The sequence below is a fragment of the Rhyacophila brunnea genome, unplaced genomic scaffold (genome assembly GCF_057557595.1).
Source record: "Rhyacophila brunnea isolate RB1 unplaced genomic scaffold, BYU_Rbru_1.0 scaffold_16, whole genome shotgun sequence".
Classification (NCBI taxonomy): domain Eukaryota; kingdom Metazoa; phylum Arthropoda; class Insecta; order Trichoptera; family Rhyacophilidae; genus Rhyacophila; species Rhyacophila brunnea.
The window spans coordinates 25,927,209-25,948,699 of NW_028232816.1; the positions used below are offsets into that span (position 1 = coordinate 25,927,209).

The 21,491-nt window shown below is 34.2% G+C and overlaps 1 protein-coding gene across 2 annotated transcripts in view; it reads left to right on the forward strand.

Annotated features, from left to right (window-relative positions):
* The first annotated feature begins 1,721 nt into the window (after nucleotides 1-1,721).
* LOC147074559 (midasin) overlaps nucleotides 1,722-21,491 on the forward strand; it is a 97,649-nt gene continuing 77,879 nt past the window's right edge. For both annotated transcript variants that reach the window (XM_085943382.1, XM_085943383.1), the window contains exons 1-7: nucleotides 1,722-1,954; nucleotides 2,505-2,758; nucleotides 10,520-10,756; nucleotides 12,061-12,386; nucleotides 13,763-13,965; nucleotides 18,842-19,005; nucleotides 19,879-21,473. In XM_085943382.1, the coding sequence (XP_085799508.1) occupies nucleotides 1,856-1,954; nucleotides 2,505-2,758; nucleotides 10,520-10,756; nucleotides 12,061-12,386; nucleotides 13,763-13,965; nucleotides 18,842-19,005; nucleotides 19,879-21,473 (2,878 nt within the window). In that variant the 5' untranslated portion in view covers nucleotides 1,722-1,855. The remainder of the gene's footprint in view (nucleotides 1,955-2,504; nucleotides 2,759-10,519; nucleotides 10,757-12,060; nucleotides 12,387-13,762; nucleotides 13,966-18,841; nucleotides 19,006-19,878; nucleotides 21,474-21,491) is intronic.

A 21,491-nucleotide genomic window follows, 5' to 3' on the forward strand; every position in this document is an offset into this window, starting at 1 on the left:
CCAGGAGATGCAGGGACGATTCCTGCCGGGTGTCTTACTTTTTTCAAAAAGATTATTTCTATTGGTTATAATATATTTTCTTAGAAGTGATTTTAAAAATTATATATGTTCAATTATTAGAATGGTACATTCTTAAATCTTGTGAATTATTCGTTCAATAAAAAAATAGTTAATTAGGTACTTAAAAACAATTTTATTAGGTACTTAATCCGAAAAAACCCGAAAAAGCGATTGCCACATGTTATTATTACATACAAACTTCGGTGATTACGATCATTAAGTATTTAAATAGTAGAAGTAATTATTAACAATTATCGTGTAAATAAATATAACATTTGAGGCGCAGCGGCTCTCGTGGTGTAGTTGGTAAGGCGCTCGCCTTCCACCCGAGAGTTCCTGGGTTCGATTCCCGGTCATGACAAAAACATTTATGTGTTTTTCTCAAAGCCTGGGTGTTTGTGATTGTTCAAAATTACTAACAACCACCTTGTACGAAAAAGCAAGGACATGGTTATTACTAATTCATTAAAAAAAAAAAAAAAACATTTGAGGCGCGTACTTTTTGACCACTTGATCCGTGGGCCGTGCAGCAATACGCTACGGTCTTAAATCCCGAACGTCCTTGTTTTGTCCCGAATATCCATTATTCTGAGAGAGCGCTAAAAATTTCCCGAATATCCACAGTGAGTACTTGTAAATAAAACGTATTTTCTGTGCATTTAATGATTTATACCAGTATATTATTCTTGGAATCTATTCTTAGATAATGTTGGAATCATACAGTGTAGAAAGAATGATTGATACATCTACTGATATTTAAATATACGACAATGAAATTTGTTTTTCGTCTCCTGTCAAATTGACATTTGTTCTATTCGGGAAACAAATCCTATAGCGACGGTCTGTCCATTGCTTTTTGTATATCCTCCTCACGGTCATTCAGATGTTGCGCCATAATCACTGATCACTTAACGATCAGTTAACGTTCGTCCAAGATATTTTAATTTGATAGTTAGAACCATAGCTTAATATACTGTTAGAACGAAATGTCAGACGCTACATCTAAACACAAATCCAGAATGACAAAAGAGTCCCAAACTCCCTACATAAAAAAGGGACGCGCGGGTATGACCAGTAAATAAAAAGGGAGGAATGACGAACGACAAGAAAAAGGAAAATAAATTAGTAAAATATAACCTCACGCGAAGAAGGAAGAGCAAACCCTATCTCAAGGACTTCAAAGTCAAATTCGAAGAATGTATTATTTTGTACGACATTTTAATTCATTAAAATTATTGTAATATCATGCAATATTCACATACATTAAAAATGTCGGAAGGCAAATCCTGGAATAGGTACTAAACTCAAACTCGATTTAGAATAATTTTAATTATTGACATAGTACTCATAGTAGGTATTAAGGTTGCTTAAAACTTTGTAACAAAACAATACAATATCTTACGAGCTCCGGTCCATTTCGAGCGCTTAAACCCTTCAAAAGTTATCAGAAACTTTGATGTCTCTAAATTCTGTCACTGTTTTCATACTTACATGGAAATTAATGAAATGAAGAAAACACTAAAAGAACATTATAGGTTTTGAAAAAACATTATACCTAATACCTAAAAATCCATTTTTATAAGTTGCCATTACTTAGTTGAATTAATTACTATTGTCTATTGATATCTTGACAACCAGAAGTGAGGTTAAGCGCCAAAATTGATTCTTCAATTAGTCTATGGTTCAATAAGAAGTTAGCTAGGCACGTGTGTTATTGTAAATTCTTCATTGGCCGCCAAGAAGCTGTAATATTATTTGTTTTACCAAGTCACCAAGATTATAGCGATTCGCAAATATGGAGGAGTCCGAACTAGAAATGTTACTATGCAGAATGCGCATGTTAGAAAAAGAAATCAAACCTGGAATTCTTCAAACACGATGTAAACAGCTCACTGTAAGTAGTAATGAAATAGTGTTGTTCTTTACTGTATTTTATAAATTACCATCGTCGACACCATTTTTTGGTATCATAACTTAGAAGTCACGTTTCTGTCTGATTATAGTGGTGTAATATATTAATATATACATCCTGGTAAACGAATTTTTCAATAATATAACATGCGTAATTGATACTGTTATGGTCTCAGGTTCGAATCATGGGTCTTACAAATACACATATTGTTATGCAAGTGTGTTTGGAGTAAGAGCATGGACCTAATGGGTTAAGCAGGTGACTTAACATTCATTTTTCGTATTTTTTTTAATACGAACCTCCACTCCGTAGAGGCCCATATTATTATAATCTTAGGATCGGACGTTTCTGGAAGCCAGGCAATTTTTCATGGACGATTTTGGCAAAATTCATGATTGATGAATGATAACCTAACCTAATTTTTTTTAAAAATCTTTGTTTTAAAGGTTACATATTATAATTTACCAGTATTTAACCAATATCTTGCTATACAACAGCTTGTATTTGAAATTATATTATTACTATGTTTCAGGAGGATTTGACTTGTTCAGGAAATTTCGAAAATAGTCTAAACATATTATCACAGTATCTATTTGACAGAGATCTTACAGTAGCCATTGGGAAATGTTTTCCAAACTTAGTCCTGCAACTAATAAGTAATATTATGCCTCATCACAAAAACGCAAGCCCAGCTGACAATGGGGAAACGGAAGATATGGCAAATATACACATAGAATACTGCCTTATCCTTGGAAAGTTGGTAACGTTTCACCCAGACGTTCTACAGTAAGTAAATTTTGTTTACCCATTTATTTATTATAGTGAAGATTTCAACCATAAAATGGGACTACAGTTGATGTTATAGTGCAGAACTCGATTGGCAATAATATACACACTGTCCCGTTATCATTCTTCAACTTAACCACTTCCCAGTTATATTTTGGTGAGAAAGAGTGTCTAAAAATTGTCAGATATTTTTTTAAACATTTTTTAAACAATTTATTAAAAATTTCATTTTTACGTTTGTTTTACTTTTTTTCACATTAAATTAACACTTTTTTACAATATTTAAAATTTTATGAAAAATGTCAAATTTTTTGAATGTTTTCTACATTTTATCACAACAGATATGTAGGTTTATGTTTTAAATTTTACGGAAATAATTTTAATAAGCCTTTATGGTATGGTAAATTTTTAAAAATTCAATATACAACCCTACATCACAATCTCGTCTCCTTCCGTATTCGTTTGTCATTTTCATTCATATGTGAGCAGCATACTTTGCACGTCTAGTAGGCCTTTCTTTATTCGCCGTAAGATGGTATTGGTTGGTAACTAAAATGAAGCTAATAAGTATAAATAATATATACTTATTTTTTTACTAACTTACTTTTAAAATGTGCTCAAAAATAACAAAAGTAACTAAATTCAAATTACAATAACATGCGACGTACCTAACACAAAAATAACTATGAATGAACAATGAAGTCATTGACTAATCAGGCCTGCTCTGCCTGCCAGTAAATAAAGCTTTTATTATGTCTAGACACCGGACATCTGGAGTCCTTTTTTTTTTGGGACGGACTCGAATATTACAACATTTTTTAATTAAAAAATGCGTTAATAATTTATGGAACCTATGTTTTTCAGAAAAATAAGTTGTACGATGTAGTAGGTACAATGAAATATGAAATAAATGATATTGATAATATGTGCAAGAGACTTTATCGATACTTAATTATATAGAAACGCTGCTATTAGTAGGTAGATATACTATACTATTTAGAGAAATTAATGAAGCGCTTACGTATAGAGTGGAAAAATTAGTTGTTAATAGTAATATCTATAATATTTAATAATATTCCACTTTTTATATACATACCTATTATTGTAATCAAAGTTTAAAATTTCTACTAAACTACTTTTATTTTCACTATCAAATAACAAATCACACTTGCTTCCATAATGAGAAGGACCTGACAGCTAGTGTATTATTAAAATCGTACCAAATCTGAATGATTTCGTATATTATGTTGATACTACGAAAATATATAATATGAAAACATATTATTATATTATATGGATTTATGGATGTGTAAAATGGGGAATATCGGACCTATGTGGTTAATGAAACCCTTTAGAAAAAGTTTCGTACGAAAGATACTTGAAATCGTACTTTTGTGTTTCAAGCAAGTGGTTGGACATATTGAGATATTCAATTTTAATATATAGGTACTGATGTTGTAATGTTTTTTTTGACATTTTATAGGCCATTTTCAAAAACTTTATATTCATCATGCAAAATATGTAAATACATGCGTTTTCTGTTAATTGCTACTCCCTAATACTATAAATTATATATCATAGTATTATTTCAATGAAATATATAAACCCGATATAATTATTTATTTCGGAAGTTATCAAAATGATACAATCATAATTAGTCGACATTGATACATTGTGTATATATAGTACCTAATACCATTGATAATAAATTATTTTATCAAGAAAATATTAGATATAAATAGGTATAACACAGTTGCAGTGCCTACCATTTGCCTTAACAAGTTGACCTTGGTTCTAATAGTTCATTGATTTATCCAATCTGGGAGTTCACACATGAAACTATAATTTTATGTTATAGTAATATGGTAGAAAAACAAAAAAAACTGAACCTGCGCGTTTGTTAACTGATCTACGTATTTTCTTAAAATCCGAGATCACTTCAGTTTTGACGATTATGGATTATAGCTTAAAATTGTTTATTTGTTTTTATTTAGTGAGTAGGTATATTTCGTGATATTTCACATTAGCTGGTTCCATTGTTTACGGGAAATGACGATTTAACGGGTTTACCTATTGAATGTATTATTACGGGTTTTTCACAAACACTTCAGATAATCAAAATTTGTTTTTTACTTGATCCTTTACTAATAGGTAAGAAGGTTTTAACAATCTTTTATTATGTCAATGTGCATTTACGATCGGTGAGTGCGCATAGTGCACGAAAAAGCCAGAAGGCCATAAGCCAGAAGGCATAAGCCGGGTCGTAAATAATGACTAATAGAATACCTAGTACAAAACATAAATCAATTAGAATTTATTGATTAATATTTTTGCCACTCGTACCCGTTAGATATAGGGACTATTATACCACTTTCCTCTAGAAGGTGTATAAGGTACTTTTAAACACTTTGTACATTTTGCATTTTTGTTTATTGTTATTAAATCTTAGTTGATATTATTCTTTTGACTTATTAACTTAAAAATAACAACAATGGATGAAATATAATATTCCTAAATATTATAATATGTCACATATATAATATTGTGTAAGTATATAATATATAATTATCAAGCCTCGATAGCGAAGGCTGCGTGACTAGCAAATGCACTTACGACCTATGTAAACCTGCCGCTTTGTAATTTTATTCTTGTAAATCCACGGTATTATAGATGGTTGCATTATTATATCTAAAATGTAAACATAAATTTATATGCAATATTGGTATATACTACAGCTGATGATGATACATACTATCGTATGGAAAATAATTCATTTTTAAGTTGTGGGTTTCTTGTACGTATCATGCGACAAAAGCAATAAAATCGTCTTCAAGTTTTTGTCATTGGTCGGGAACCTTTTTTGATACATACACCTACGGCAGGTGAATTTTAAACACAGCAAATTTTTCACAGTTTTGAAGTTACGCTATTTCTTAATGTATATAAACCAGTCATTTAATAAATAAGGACAAATATCACCAACAAGTTAGTTCAAGTAAACAATCGACTCCCACGTCCTCTATACTTAATTGACTTTTTATGCAATAATATGTACCTACCTATATTTTGTACTGTTATTCAATTGAAAATGTCCATTAGGATAAAATCGGTTGAATATCAACATTATGGAATAAATGTGGAAAAAGTACGAAAGTACATATTATAAAGTGTTTTAATGAAATATGTATCTAGGTACCAGTCGTTTTATGTGATGAATAGTTCTTTACACTTTATAATATGTAAGTATTTAAATCAAATACATAATATAATCATATATCAGATAATTTCTTTTTAATAACAACATTTAAATATAATGCTAATTATGTCGAATGGCCACCTAATCGGCGCGCCTTTAGCGTACAATGTATTAAATGGGACGGCGGGACTTTTTTTAATGTTACACACCTACGAATTACCATAGGACGCCATTTTGAAAATTTCATTCGAATGTCAGATTTTGTCCAGTTACTAGTCTTGATTGGGTAGTTTTCGACAATGGCTCCATTTTTTTTGTAGTACTTATTCCACTTTTAATCAATAAATTAGGACCGGTTTCATCCGCCTCAGAGGGACATTTTCAACTGAATCTTCCCTTGTTCGGTTGAAAATGTCCCTCTGATGCGAACGAAGCCGGTCCTAATTTATTGATTAAAAGTGGAATAAGTACTACAAAAAAATGCGTTTTTTTAATTAAACAACAATAAATATTAACGTAATACAATCACTAAGTGAAAATCTGAAGTATTACATGGGACGGCGGGACTTTTTTTTAACGTTACACACCTACAAACTTACCTGTAGAATGGCCAAAAATGGAACTACGAACTACCATAGGACGCCATTTTGAAAATTTCATTCGAATGTCAGATTTTGTCCAGTTACGAGTCTTGATTGGGTAGTTTTCGACAATGGCTCCATTTTTTTTGTAGTACTTATTCCACTTTTAATCTATAAATTAGGACCGGTTTCGTCCGCCTCAGAGGGACATTTTCAACTGAATCTTCCCTTGTTCAGTTGAAAATGTCCCTCTGATGCGAACGAAACCGGTCCTAATTTATTGATTAAAAGTGGAATAAGTACTACAAAAAAATGCGTTTTATTAAATTAAACAACAATAAATATTAACGTAATACAATGACTAAGTGAAAATCTGAAGCAATATTATATTGCAAAACCTTTAGAAGAATGCAATTACGGCTTACGCAATACATAATATTATAATAGTAGGTTCAAACGAATATTTTCAGGGATGTCTCGCATCTTCAGATGTACGCCACTGGTATTTTGAAGATGAAATTTCTTACGATCGATTTGATGAAATTCTTCAATGTCAATAGTTTATAATCAAATAGACCAGTTTGGGCAGAGCATCCTCAAAATACTTAAATATCTAAAGAAATAAACAAGTAGGTATGTGACTTTTTTATCGATATGTAGGTACGGTATTGTTGCTTGGTAATACTAATAGGTATCAATATGATACATTTAGAACATAAAACGGGTCAGCGGACAAAATCTTCCAATATTTGTATTTATATTAGTGGTAGGTACGCAAAAGCTATTCGATATTTAATTATGAAAAAACATATTCTACACGCATTTTATAAAAATGGTTTACCATTACTTACCTGCAATAAAACAAACCATCAATTTTGTAATGCGATCTTTTTAATTGCATTTTGCGAATTTGAATTCGTTTGTCGTAGCCGCAAGTCGCGTTATAATATATAATTACAATAATTACCATCGCACCTGAGCTGCCAGAAAAAACAACTGACAAATTGTAGAAATCCATACTAAGAATCATTTGGGCAAAAGTCTCCTTAGGATATTGGATTCGTCCACCATTTTAATGTGTTTTTTTATGGGTTGACGGTTAAAAACTTGAAAGATCCGGCCTTTAATTATGTCATATGGCTCATATATCACTCAAATACCAGTCAAAACAAATAATAAACTGTGTGACAAGTTGAAATACGATCTTCCCGAATGTAGCTCGTGATAAACATTCCTGTCAAGTTGATAAAAAAAACGCCCGACTGAGACTCCGGCTAGTCAGTGTGCGAAGTAAACGCGTGCCCGAGTCACACTCGGGATAAACAGTCAAGTGGTTAAAGCAACACTATATTTCTATTAAATTACAAAGAAATATTTATTTTCATTTTCCCATTAATTATAAAAATGATGTTTTGGTCTTCTTTTGGGCATTCATTGCACTCATAAGAGATAACGAAGAGGTCAGAGTACACTGCGCCTTCATTTAAAGCACACCTCTTTTTCTCTCCTGTGGCAAACCGTGAGTGATTGAAATATGAACAAATACACATACCGTAAAACCCCCTAACTTCGCCCGGTTTTTTAACAGAAAGTCGTTTTACCACCAAAATATCCACCAATATGAAGTCTTATAGATCTTATGAAATGCACAATGATAGTGTTTAATTTTATTTATATTGAAGTAATACCCTTTTCATACTAAATAATACAATAAATCACTATTTTTTATATAGACGAAGTTATGGCACGATTCCCTTACTTCGCCTAATGTGTTTTAGTAGGTACAATAAAAAAATATTGTTTATGGATACTCACGAAATCTATTAAAAAATAGCCTTAAGCAAATTCAGGTCTTATGCTAGAGACAATTTGACATATTTTAAAGAAATATCTACGTTGGCGAAGATAGGAATCACTTCAATGACTGTTTCATACAACCTACCAATTTACGCTAGGGCTGCCAAAACCCAAAGCATTATAGTATCATTTTTATGTGTTGATTTACATAGTAAATTTTTAATAAAGGAAATATGAGAAAAATTGTTAACTGGTGATTCAAAGTGATGAATAGTTTTTAGTCTAAAAACAATAAAAATAAAAAAAACACATTTATTTCAAGAAAATCGTTTTTTTGTGACAACCCTAAAGCCAGGGGAAGTGTAGGAACAAGTAGTTCAAAAAACATAGCCTGACATTGCATACTCAAATAATTGATGTTTTATTATAAATATCGGAAATCGCACGTTACATTTGGCAAGCAGACTATATCACTATATTATATTAAAAATATGAAGAACCTACTTCTACAAGATTCGTAGAAATCAGCAAAATTTCAGAGCTATTCCGAAAAAATCTCTTCAAACCGGACTTGAAAAAACGGTACTAACACAAACACGGCGAAAATAATGGCGGTTTGAAAATTGTGTGGTGACAGGACGAATATTATCTTTAAAATCGCCTCAGTGACTTAAAGTGGTGCAATTGTAAAAACATGAGTTTTTAGTGTTTAATTGATTTAGGTGAAGTTAGGGACACTTGGCGAAGTTAGGGGGTTTTACGGTAGCCTTCATTGTGATAAATTTGATGTAAGCTAGTTAAATAAATAAAAATAGCTTGCCTTAATTGATACCTTCTCTTCAAAATCTTAATGAAATCATAATATTATATTGCAACGAGTCGTAGACACTTACATTTTCATGACCACAGTGGTGTAATCGACTAAGATCCATTTCTGTTACAGTGTAAAAAGTTTGGTTATAAAAGTTATATAGGTAGGTACCTAAGTATATTGATACAAAAAAAAAAAATATTTATTCATAGTAAATAAACGCAAAACTAACACTGATCTGATATTTTTGGACTATTATGAATATAATAATAATTACAAGATAAAAAGAACTTTTTATATACAACGTTTTTAAATTTTCTGTTGAATTAATATGCTCAATATGCTCAAACTTGTACTTGATATGAAGTAAATAAGAAACAAACAAACAAATATAGAATACTGAAATGTCATTTTGATTTCCATAGTAATATTAATAATTCAGTTGCTAGGTCCACCCACTTACCAACCAATAATAGTGGATTGGATTACAAATTTCTTCCAAAATAACTTTTCATACAAAACAGAATTAACTGAAAATTAATTCAATTCTACTTAAAGATGGCTAAAAGTATTAAAAGAATGCATTGGCATTGTGTTCTGATAAATTCTAAAAGTTTCAAATGTCTAGCTAATCGGGAAGTTAGTTAAAAATCGATTGCAAGATTTGTACTGGATAAACAACCACCGGACAAACAAGAATACGACCTAATAAAAATGTAAAATAGTATGTGTATTTGCCAGATCCAAATTTAAAACCTGGGTCCACGATATTATATAATATATATGGTGTACTCATTTCACAAACTTTTAATTTAATATTTCAATATAGACAGTCGATTACAGCAAACTACCAACAAACCACTCATCTAGAGTTTGTGATCTCTCTAATTTCATTTCTTGAGATTCGAGAATTCTTGAAACTAAGAATATTTATTTTCTCGGGAATTGGTTATTTTGATTTTTTGACAAATTTTTACAAATTCCGTTTACAATTATTAAAGTCAAGATCTTTTTTTAACTCTTCCAGTCAATATGAAAGAGATATCACATTTTCTTGGGGAACTTAGCCTCGTGGCGCTTTCTAGATTTCTTAAGAATCTCATTGATAATAATTTTTAAAAAAAATGAGAATTCTCGAAATTTAAAAAAAAATTTTCTCGATCACAACCTCCACCCGCATCTGCATGCCTTAATTGTTGAACTGTACTATAATATACCTATTATCATAAATCGTCAGGTGTTCGAATTAAGAACTAAGCTCATCAGTATAAAAAGTATTGATTAATTTGTCAAATGTTAGCATGTGGCGCCCACACTCAGTGGACAACTTATACTGGTGGATATATACCATAACTTTTGATTTGATTTATTTTTAGGTTCTCTTTACAGTATTTTAGTACGAATCCATCACCATTTGAACATTATCTGGAGACTAAACCGATTTCAAAAAAACGGAAAATACTCAGTCTTCCGTTTGATAGTGTGAAAGAAATCGAAGTTGTTGAATGCTGTTTTAATTTTCTGAATGTGGCTGCCGATGTATTTAGACAAAAGTGGAATTGGTCTCAGTTCATTCACAAATTCCTATGCAGCTTTGATCCGATGGTGAAATGGTTTGTATTTTTTCTTTTCTTGTGATGTATATGTTACACCGAATGTGCGAAATTGACTATTACATGAAATGGGCAAAATTTTGGCTATTTCATGTAATAGTCAAGCCTGTTACCTTATTCATGAATTAGGTAATTTTTCTGCTGAGTACATGAATTCGCCACGGTATTCAATTCTTGAACTGTCAACATGACAGAAGAAAAAGTAAATTTAATACAGATGGTTTTATTAGTTATAATTGGACATAATATAATATTATTATTATTAGGTTAGGTTTTGTAATTCTGAATTAAATTATTCAACTGAATGTCCATTTTGAGGTTAGCTATCAAGTGTCAACAAACTATCACAAACATTCAATCGACCATTGCACAATTGATACCCAAGCACGAATCAAATCGCGAAAATACTTTTCAATAAAATTCTTCCGTTATCATATTATAGTTCTAGAATTTTTTTGCGCATAGTAAATGGATATGAACGTCATTGTCATTGATTGGTATATTTTTATATTATAATCAATGACATGACACATTTGTTTAGTTGCAAAAAACACCATGGAGCGCGATCATCTATTTTGACCATAGATAATATAAATGTACATTTTGACCAATCCATGAGCATTTGATACATTTAGTTTAGTTGCAAAAAATACCACCGTAGCGCTACTATCTAATTTGTCCAAGACATGAAGTAGGCAGAAAAATTACTGCCGATTTCACGCACTCCAGATATTTTGTCTAATTCATGAATAAGGCAACTGGCTTGCATTTTTCATGATTTCGGCAAAATTTTGCCCATTTCATGTAATATTCAATTTCGCACATTCGGCGTAACGTATACACCACAGTATATTGTGCAGATAACTTCATCTTAGTTGCTCCATAATTTTTGTACATATGGGCATTTCCATAACTCTTGGCGAAGGTTGGATGTAGGCTGTAAACATTTGTGTTAGTTAGTTTTTTAAATTAATTAAGCCCTGCCTAAACAAACCAAACCATAATCCATAAAAAATATTTCTCTATTTTTAAAATATCTAATATTATGTATGTTTTAATGGGATAAATTTAGATATTTTTTTACTGTTTACTATGGCTTGGATTAGGCAAGGTTTAATTGAATTTTAAAAACTAACAAACGCTATCTACCTACACATTGTACTCTTAGTTCAATAAAAACAAATGCGTTTGACTGACAAAATGTAGTGTGTACTATTTATGTCGAATCTTAACAGCCTACCTCCATCCTTCGTTACTGACATTTTATACCTACATATTTATGATTATGACTGTAATACTTCCAGGCTCACATGTCAGTGCATCAGTTTATTATTCGGGACATCAGAATTTCAGCTGCGTAAATTGGAAAAGGTTGTCATGGGAAGAAATAAGAAAGCATTAGAATGCCTTATGAAATACATCGCTCAGAATAACTCAAAATTCAAATGTCTCCCATCCAATGAGCCTTCGACGACGTCCTCGATAAATTTCCATTTCTTGAGCCGCGTTGTGAACGTGGCAGGGGTGTTGCTGCCGGTCTTTGACTCAGCCAATAAGGGAGACGGGTTTTTAGTTCCCGTCGAATCCACTCAAGATAACCTCAGAAGTCTCGCATTGGCCGTGGCATCAGGTATGCTAATTAAAATTTTACATTTATTGAAATTAATTGAAAGCGTTCTCATAAAAAACAAAGTGGTTACAATATTAATTTAAGACTGATTAGTAAAACTGTACATGGAAGCACACCGACTGAACTAAATATAGACCCTATTTAATTAACTTATAAAATAGATCATCCATTTAAACCCACTTCAAGAAAGTGGAATATATGGGAATATATGTTAATATCCATAGTGATTTGATTGAACACCCAATTGGTACTACCAATGGCAGGTTAGTTCTGCGCCTTGGGAGAACAAACAACGGATGCTCCCGATTTTTAAGATAGTTTAATTACACCACGTGTACTGTAGCTAAATATAGACAGAGAATGTTAGTCGAATAGAGCCATGGTTAGTAGCCATACAGCATTAAGATTTCTTTTGAATGATCTCCACCGTATGGCCCTACTTCAACTGATGCGGAGCCCAAACTATAGACCCACTGTCAAGTCTGCTTCGAACTGATGAACTTCATATGATATTGTTTAATACAATTTTAACTACAGTCGAACTTGGTTATTACGAGGAAGATGGGACCGACTGAAATTGCTCGTTATAAGCATTACTTGTTATATTGTTATATAACATTTTTCGCGTCACATTCTATTTAAGCATAGAACATAAAAAATTTGAAAACCATCGTAAAAATCCCCGAAACAAGCATGGCATTCATAAACTACAAAAGAAGTTGTTTATTGTAATGAAGTGCTGAGCCGCCGGCGCTGGTAGGTACCTACTGACTTCACAAAACTTGGATTTTTTACATGCAATTTCAACTATATGCGTGGATACTTTTTCAATGTTGTCAGTGACAGCACCAATTAGGTACTTAGACACTTAACTAATGTCATAAACGTAATCCAATCCTGGCGGAATCGGTGTAGTTAACTGCTCGGTCGGATTTTATTGCTTATGGTCGAAAATGTTGTTTTTAAACGATCGACACATTAACAGTTTTTCTCGGTATACCCGAGAAGTAGCTCGTTATAAAAGTGAATAAATGTATGGAGAAAATCATAAACTGTAATGTCAACAAATGTTTCCTCATTACATCTGAGATCTTGCTATTTCCGTCATCGGAATGACCATGTTAGACTGTAATATATAAATTCTGACAGTGATTAAGCCATTCTATATTTAATGAGATATAAATTCAACATCCATAACAGGTATGTCGTAGGGCTGTATTGTTCATTATACAATCAATCATCGATTGTAGAAAAGCTGCGTAAAAAAATATTGCAGAAATAATATGTAGTTTTAAATTGCAGTAAAAATGAATATAATTGTCATATACATATTATTGTAGCAGATTGTGTTAATGCTATCATTTTAATATTCTTAGGTAAGGCTACTTGCCTGATTGGTCCAGTGGGATGTGGAAAGACATCTTTGGTAGAGCATCTGGCCGCGTTGACCGGCCGAAACAAAGACCATCTGCGAAAGGTTCAACTGGGAGACCAGACAGACTCTCGTACCTTGCTCGGCACGTACCGCTGCACCGACATTCCTGGAGAGTTCGTTTGGCAGCCTGGTGTTCTCACACAGGTAATAAATTGTTTTTGTGTCACGGAAAAGAATTACATAAATGAACAAATAGGTTTAAATCATGCTTTACAGGAAGTAACGGATACGCTTGTCACTGAAGGCTCAAATACATTATCATCACGTTATGTGCTATTATCACTGGCCTTCTTGCGCTCTTTGAGCGGAGATGGCAGACCGTAATAATGTCATGGTCAAGAGCGGGGGTGGGGGACAGAAACGCACGGTGTATTTTGTCAAGGCTGGTTTATTTTTATCGTATTTGCGATTTGGCGGGCTGCAGACGTGGTGTCGCGGGCTTGGCTGCTGGGGCCTTGCATCCGAGGCGATGCTCGCTGTCCGGCATCCGATGGGAGAGAGGATCGGGTCGATGCCGATGTGGTCCTTTGTTTCCTGGAGATGCTTGAGAAGTCTGCCGACGCGGTCCTTTTGGCGGGAGATGTGTCTTGGCTTCGCGTCCGAGGCGAGCAGAGACGATGCTGGCTGTCCGGCGGCCAATCGAAGAGAGAGCTTTTCGCGCGTGTTCAACCGTCAGATTCGAAGAGAAGAGTGGTCGTAGGCTGTGGTGTAATGGGAAAGTTGATGGTTCGGTCCGCCCTTTGGGGTGGTCTCCTGTGGGAGACTTCCATCTGGTATCCCTATATAGTCAATGACATTAATATGGAAATCTGGAAAAAAAATGACACTCACTTTTTTGTCAGGTCTGCCGAATGGCATCTGTTCTAACGCCATTACAATAAAGGTGATATTGCTATAAATTCCCGATGCGTGATATCGCGTAATGGAAATTGCGTGACGTCTACCTATATATGTGCGAATATTGCTATGCGCGAATTTACTTGCTAGCTACTGTATTGAGTGCGCTGTCCATTAATAATGTCATTGTATATAGTACACTAGGTGGAAAGCCTATTCAAAAGGATCTACGAAAAAATATGTAAATTTTTGTTAATTATTAGGAACTTTATGCTGGCACCTATAATTTAAGAATGTGCCTCATATGCCTCAAATAACATGAATAGATTGCCCTAAGTCCCCCTATAAAGATGGTACTTACCTAATTCCATCATCATTTTTTTTTTACCACTGTCAAGGAAAATGTCTTAAAAGAAACCTTCCAATAAAGAATAAATCGTTTTCATGCTTTGCAAAATGTCTCACATTATTTTAAGAAACCACCACGTCATAATATAATATTCACATATAATTTAATTAATAACTATTTTTTCATGGCATACTGTGAATGACAGTAATATAATTTTCATTTGTTCATCAGCTGTCAAAATAATATTTTTAAAATTGGAACTGCGCAAAAGACTTGTGTGCATTTCAGGCTTCAAAATTTGGAAGATGTAAAGCCTCAAGCCTCAATTACATTGAGCTTCTTTACGAGCTGTTTATTGGCGAATTTACAATCTGCCTGTAAAGTCGCCCAGTGTAATCATCGAATAAGCTAATAAGCAGGTTTTAAACACTCTACCGAGAAAAGTTGAAAGCCGGTCAACTTTACACGCTACACGCCGGCGTGTGGGCCTACTGCGTCTGCGTAGTAGAGCGCAGTACCAACCTCCCGGTAAAAAAACGAACTACGTTCCGTCAAAATAGTTACTGGCTTGTGGCTTCTCAGCGAATGGAAAGTTTTGTGTGTAGATCATCAAATCGCAGTAGCTGAATCGCCCGCTTTTACATTCGCCAATAAACAGCTCGTAAAGAAGCTCAATATAATTGAGGCTTCAATGACATTAAGCTACTTTATAAGCTCCTTGTTGGCGAATTTACAATCTGCTTGTAAACTCGCCCAGTGTCATCATCGAACAAGCTAACGAGCAGATTATAAACAATCTACTGAGAAAAGTTGAAAGCCGGTCAACTTTACGCGCTACACACTGGCGTGTGGGCCTACTGCGTCTGAGCGATGAGCGATGATAGAGAGATATGAGATGGAGCGATGGTAGGGACCTCCCGGTAAAAAAACGAACTACTCGATACGTCCTGTCAAATTAGTACCAAAAATGACGGTTTCAACTCGCTAGCTTGTTGGCTTCTGAGCGAGTGGAAAGTTTTGTTTGTCATCATCAAAATTGCACTAGCTGACTCACCCGCTTTTAAATTCGCCAATAAGCAGCTTGTAAAGTAAATCATGTCATTGACCACCGCCATCTTTAGATTAATAAAGCCTGAGCATAACTTTTTGCACATGCAACGAGTGGTCCACTTTTCAGCTTGAAAGTCAACGACCAACGACTTGAAAGCCACTTTTCAGTCTTGTTTCAAATTGAATTATAAAAAATTCTCAAATCAAATGTATTATTAAATTATAAATAATATATATTCCTGCTATTCATCAGCTGTCAAAGTCAGACTAAGTAGTCCTTCACACATGAAACCGGTGGTAAAATCGATTTCCAAAAAATATGTAACATTGATTTGTAGAAGGTGTGTTAATGCTTGTGTATTATTTATCATGTAACTTATCTATTCAAATCAAACCATCCCTGTGTGAACACGACAGACGCGTCAGTATGAGCACTCTATAGAACAATGACAGGTCATCCATAGACAACAACGGGAGGGGTGGAAAAAGTAGGACCAGTCGTTGTGAATGTATCAGCTTTCTACTTGAGTCGGCAATGCATTGACGTATAAAATAATATAATAAGACAATATTATTAATTCTTAGCATGATGAAAAAATCCTTCTTCTATAGAGATGCAGCCTAAATGTATGAAATTCAAGCAAAAAAAGGACCACCGGTCCACTGATTATGTTTGCCACCAGCAATGACATTAATATGGACGAAGCATCTAGAAAATAAAATGACACTCACTTTGTGTCGGGTCTGCCGGATGGCGAAATTCATATTTTAATATCGGTATCCTACGCTCAAATGAACATTCTGCTTGCAAGCGGTCTGGCGACACCGCTGGGTCTGCCTATATAAAATTTCTGACTGTCAGGTTTCGACTCCACCGTTATTATTGTGTTACAAAATGCCAATGTGCCTAGTTAAAAATTGTAAAAAAAATCTACTAAACACTCCAAGAAAGATGGGATATCACTTTTCATGTGTTAGTATTATTTATTATTTATAAAATGCCATTTTAAGATAATGTTTATTCAATGCAATTAAATGACAGAAACCATTGGACAGTCGCCTGTGATGCGCTGGGCTCACTTGCGTCTAATCTCCGAGAAGTCGTAAGTAACCGAGAATCTGTTTCTAACGCAATGAGTCATGACACTAATACGCCATTACAATAAAGGTTATATTACTATAAATTCTCGAAGCTTGTATCGCATAATGGAAATGGATACGTCATATGGTCACGTGACATCTACCTATACATCTGTGAATGACTTTCATGCACAATTTCTCGTGCGCGCCGGTATGAAGTGAGTTGTCCATTTAATATGTCATTGGCCACCAGTGACTTTGCATTAAAGGTTCATTTTCAGATAACTTCACAGTACTACTCCTATGAAATTTCTTTGCCAATTTGCAGGGTGTTTAAAAAGACAATTCGTTACGATGAGTAGTAAAAAAATGGCAACCGTTGCGTGTGTATGCTAAATAATTTTAAATGTCAACAGAAATAATGTATAAAGGTTCAAATATATTATGATCACGTTATGTGCTGTCACAGTAAGCTGCCACTACGGGAAAACGTGTGTAATGTCGTTTTTCTTGGTATTTAAAAGGTTATCAAACAGATGCTCCCATCCCGTAGCACATTTTGGACCTTTAAAGGAACATTGTCAGAATCTGCCGAAATCGCCAGAACAGCAATGAGGTCACCTCACGCGTATTGCGCTACATCATGAACCGCACTAGTCAGTGAACGTTTTTTTTTCTATTATCTGCAGGTCTACACATTTTCGACTCGCGTCGTTCTTTGTTTTTAGTGGATTTCTCGGTAGTGATTTTCTATTAAATTATTATCTATGTCTGCTGTTTATGTCTATTTTCTATGTTCTGCAGGTTGGATTCTGTTCAAAATATTCAATATCGCAGATTATTAAAATACGCACACGTAGACACTGTTACAATTAATTGAAACTACCATGAATAAAGGATAATAATTCAAAATACTTATACATTAGAGTTGGCACTCTACATCATTGAATTTATAGAGATAGTGATCATTCAAAATATTCTGCAGAATGACGAAACCATAGACTAAATTTATCGCCGTGACAGCACATAAGGTGATGATAATGTATCTGGGTGATATTTATTTTTGAAAAGATAACTTCTATTATAATTTTTTCCAGCATGAGTGAATATAATACCAAATATATATTTTTTATTATTTTATAAATAAAACTTTATTAAAAATAGAAGGTTCTTATATATGTTTTTACTACTTAATTTACCTATTTTTACTTCTAATCGGAGCTGTTAGAACCCCATTTTTTTTTTTAAATGTTACACAATCAATAATGCAGGGGATTTTGTTACACTTTGGGTGTGATTTTATGCTCAATTTGTTACGCATCTTTTTTAGTCTGGTATAATTTTAAAATGTCGTGGGTCCCAGGTTCGATTCCTGGGTCTGACAAATACACATATTGTTTTTCGTTTTGTATTTGGAGTCAGAGTATGGACCTAATAAGTTGAGCAAGTGGCCAACATCCTTTTCTCGTAAAAACGAAAATCTCTTAATACAAATATCCACTCTGTGGAGGCTTATATGATCCTATTAGGATCGGACATGGTCAGAAGAAGAAAGAAAAGGAATAATTTAATTTGAGACTCCCTTTTAAATTCTCTGAAGAATCGGTTGTGTCATTGTGTCGCATTGGTCACACGGTTATTTTAAACTATTTTTTTACCTAACTAAGAAAAGTACAGTTAAAATTTTTATTTTGTAATTTTTAGGCAGTACAAAAAGGCCAATGGCTCTTACTTGAAGATATTGACTGCGCAGCCATTGATGTGGCTTCTGTGCTCAGCTCGCTACTAGAAAGAAACGTTTTGTCGGTGCCCGGCTACAGAGATGCTCTCCCGGTTGCGCCGGGATTCCAACTCTTTGTGACTCAGAGGTTTGTTTAATTTTTATCTTTATTTCATTTAAAAAAAATATATTTCCACAATATGATGCTTGATTTTATACTACACAGCCGCTCGTTATATGGTGTTTTGCTGTAACAGCCTTTTTTAAATTTATTTCGGCCCAATATTTTTCGATATTTAGACAAAAATAAAATAGTTTTAACTTTTAAACCATGTTGAAATAGATAGCTTTAGTATGTTAATGTCTGCAGAATTTGTTCATTGTTACTCATAAGTCCCCCAAATTGAAATCCTGCTTTGTGGCTCTGCTCTCTGTTGAGTGGAAGGTAACCCAATGTTGTAATGCAGTGGCGGAAGGTGGGGGTAGGCTGTTAAGATCTGACATAAATAGTGCACATTAAACTGTCAGTCATATGTATTCATTTTCGTTGAACTAACTAAGACTACAAATTGCAGATTGTGTTTGTTGAATAATATGTATTAAAAAAAATATTTGTCTATTTGTAAAATATCTAAAATTATGCCATTAAGTCATACATAATTTTAAATATATTATAAATAGAACAATATCTATTATGGTTTGGTTAGGTAAGAATTTAAAAAATATACTAATTTTGTCGGATCTCTACAGCCTACTTTCACCATGATGATTTGGTTTAGGCAAGGTTTAATTGAATTTTAAAAACTAACCAATGTGTACTACCTGCAATTTGTATTCTTAGTCCATCTGGTTAACCAGATGGCTGCCAATGACGTCCGACTTTTCCGTGAACGGAACACCACTCATACAAAAATTATGTCTCTGGACGTCCCGCTTTAAACGGGATTTTTGGGATTGAATTGAAACAGAACTCGTTTTTAAACATAAATCGATCAAATTTTTTTTTTTTTTTAAATTTCAGGACTTTGAATACAGTTAGTGGATACCAGAAACAGACATCTACGGCCAGCGCACTTCTTCAAAAACATTGGGCGCAAATTTACGTGGAGCCGTTGTCCAGGCAGGAACTGGTAACGGTCGTGGAGACGCTGTTCCCTACACTCAAGACAATTTCGTCTCGAATGGTGGATGTCTTCATGCTTTTCTCTGTCGGTAGCCATCAGACTTCATTGCAAAACACCAATGATGAAAACCACGCACCGCTCGTGAAAACCTTGCACGCGGACACTTCGGATATCTTAGCCCTCAAAAGTGGCCGCCTGACATCCACTAGAGATCTCATCAAATGGTGTACCAGGGCCGTTGTCGATTTTAGCGTCGTCAGTCATAATTCCGCTTTGAAAGTATTGCAAGACGCCATCGATATATTCGCTTGTTCAGTACCTGAACAGGAATCTAGAGTCCCATTGGCTATCGGTATTGGCGCCTTTTTAGGAATCGTTGAAACAAAAGCGGAATATTATTGCAATACATATAAACCGAATGTCAGTTTACAACCTTCGTCGTTGATAGTCGGTAGAGCACTTGTACCGAGGAAAGAGGTACCGATTTCTTCTGTGAACTTGCATGAAAGAAGAGTTACGTTTTCTTTTACGCGGCGTTCCACCTGCTTACTTGAAAGAATCGCGTGCTGTGTCAATTCAAATGAACCGGTACTGCTCGTCGGTGAGACTGGAACCGGAAAAACTTCTTCCATTCAATATTTGGCCAAAGAAACCGGACATAAGCTAGTTGTCATCAATATGAATCAGCAGTCAGACTCTTCCGACTTATTGGGAGGATATAAACCTGTCGATTTAAAATATGTCATCTCTCCGATACGAAATGAGTTTGAATCGCTATTCAGAAGTTATTTTGATGGCATAAAAAATGCAAAATTTTTAACACACATTTCGACATGTTTCAATAACAGTGATTGGAAGACTCTTCTGGCGTTGATGACGCAGAGTCAAATAGCCGCCGTCCGACGATTATGCAATACGAATATTGATGATCTAATCAAGTCTGGCTTGAGGAAAGTTAGTGATCCTTCGACGGAATCTGAGAAAATTATCCTATTGAAAAGATGGCGAAGTTTTGGATTGAAGTTAGCAAAGATCGATCAACAACTAAAATCGCAGATGTCACTGGCTTTCGCTTTCATCGAAGGATCACTCGTCAAAGCGTTAAAAGAAGGACATTGGGTTTTACTCGATGAGATTAATTTGGCGTCCGCCGAAACGTTGGAGTGTTTGTCGGGTCTTCTTGAAAGTAGTCACAGCTCAATAAATCTGCTGGAAAGAGGCGATGATGATGTCATAGAGAGGCACAAGGAGTTCACGCTATTTGCGTGCATGAATCCGGCCACCGACGTGGGAAAAAGAGACTTACCGGCGGGCTTGAGGAACCGTTTTACGGAATTCTACGTCGAAGAGTTGACAGATAGGAATGATCTTATGCTATTGGTCGGCGATTATCTGCGAGATATGTCTATACCGCCTTCCATTTTTGAATCCATATACAAGTTTTATATAAACATACGAAAAGAAGCTAAGCTTACGTTAATGGATGGCACCGGTAAGTGGATAATATTAA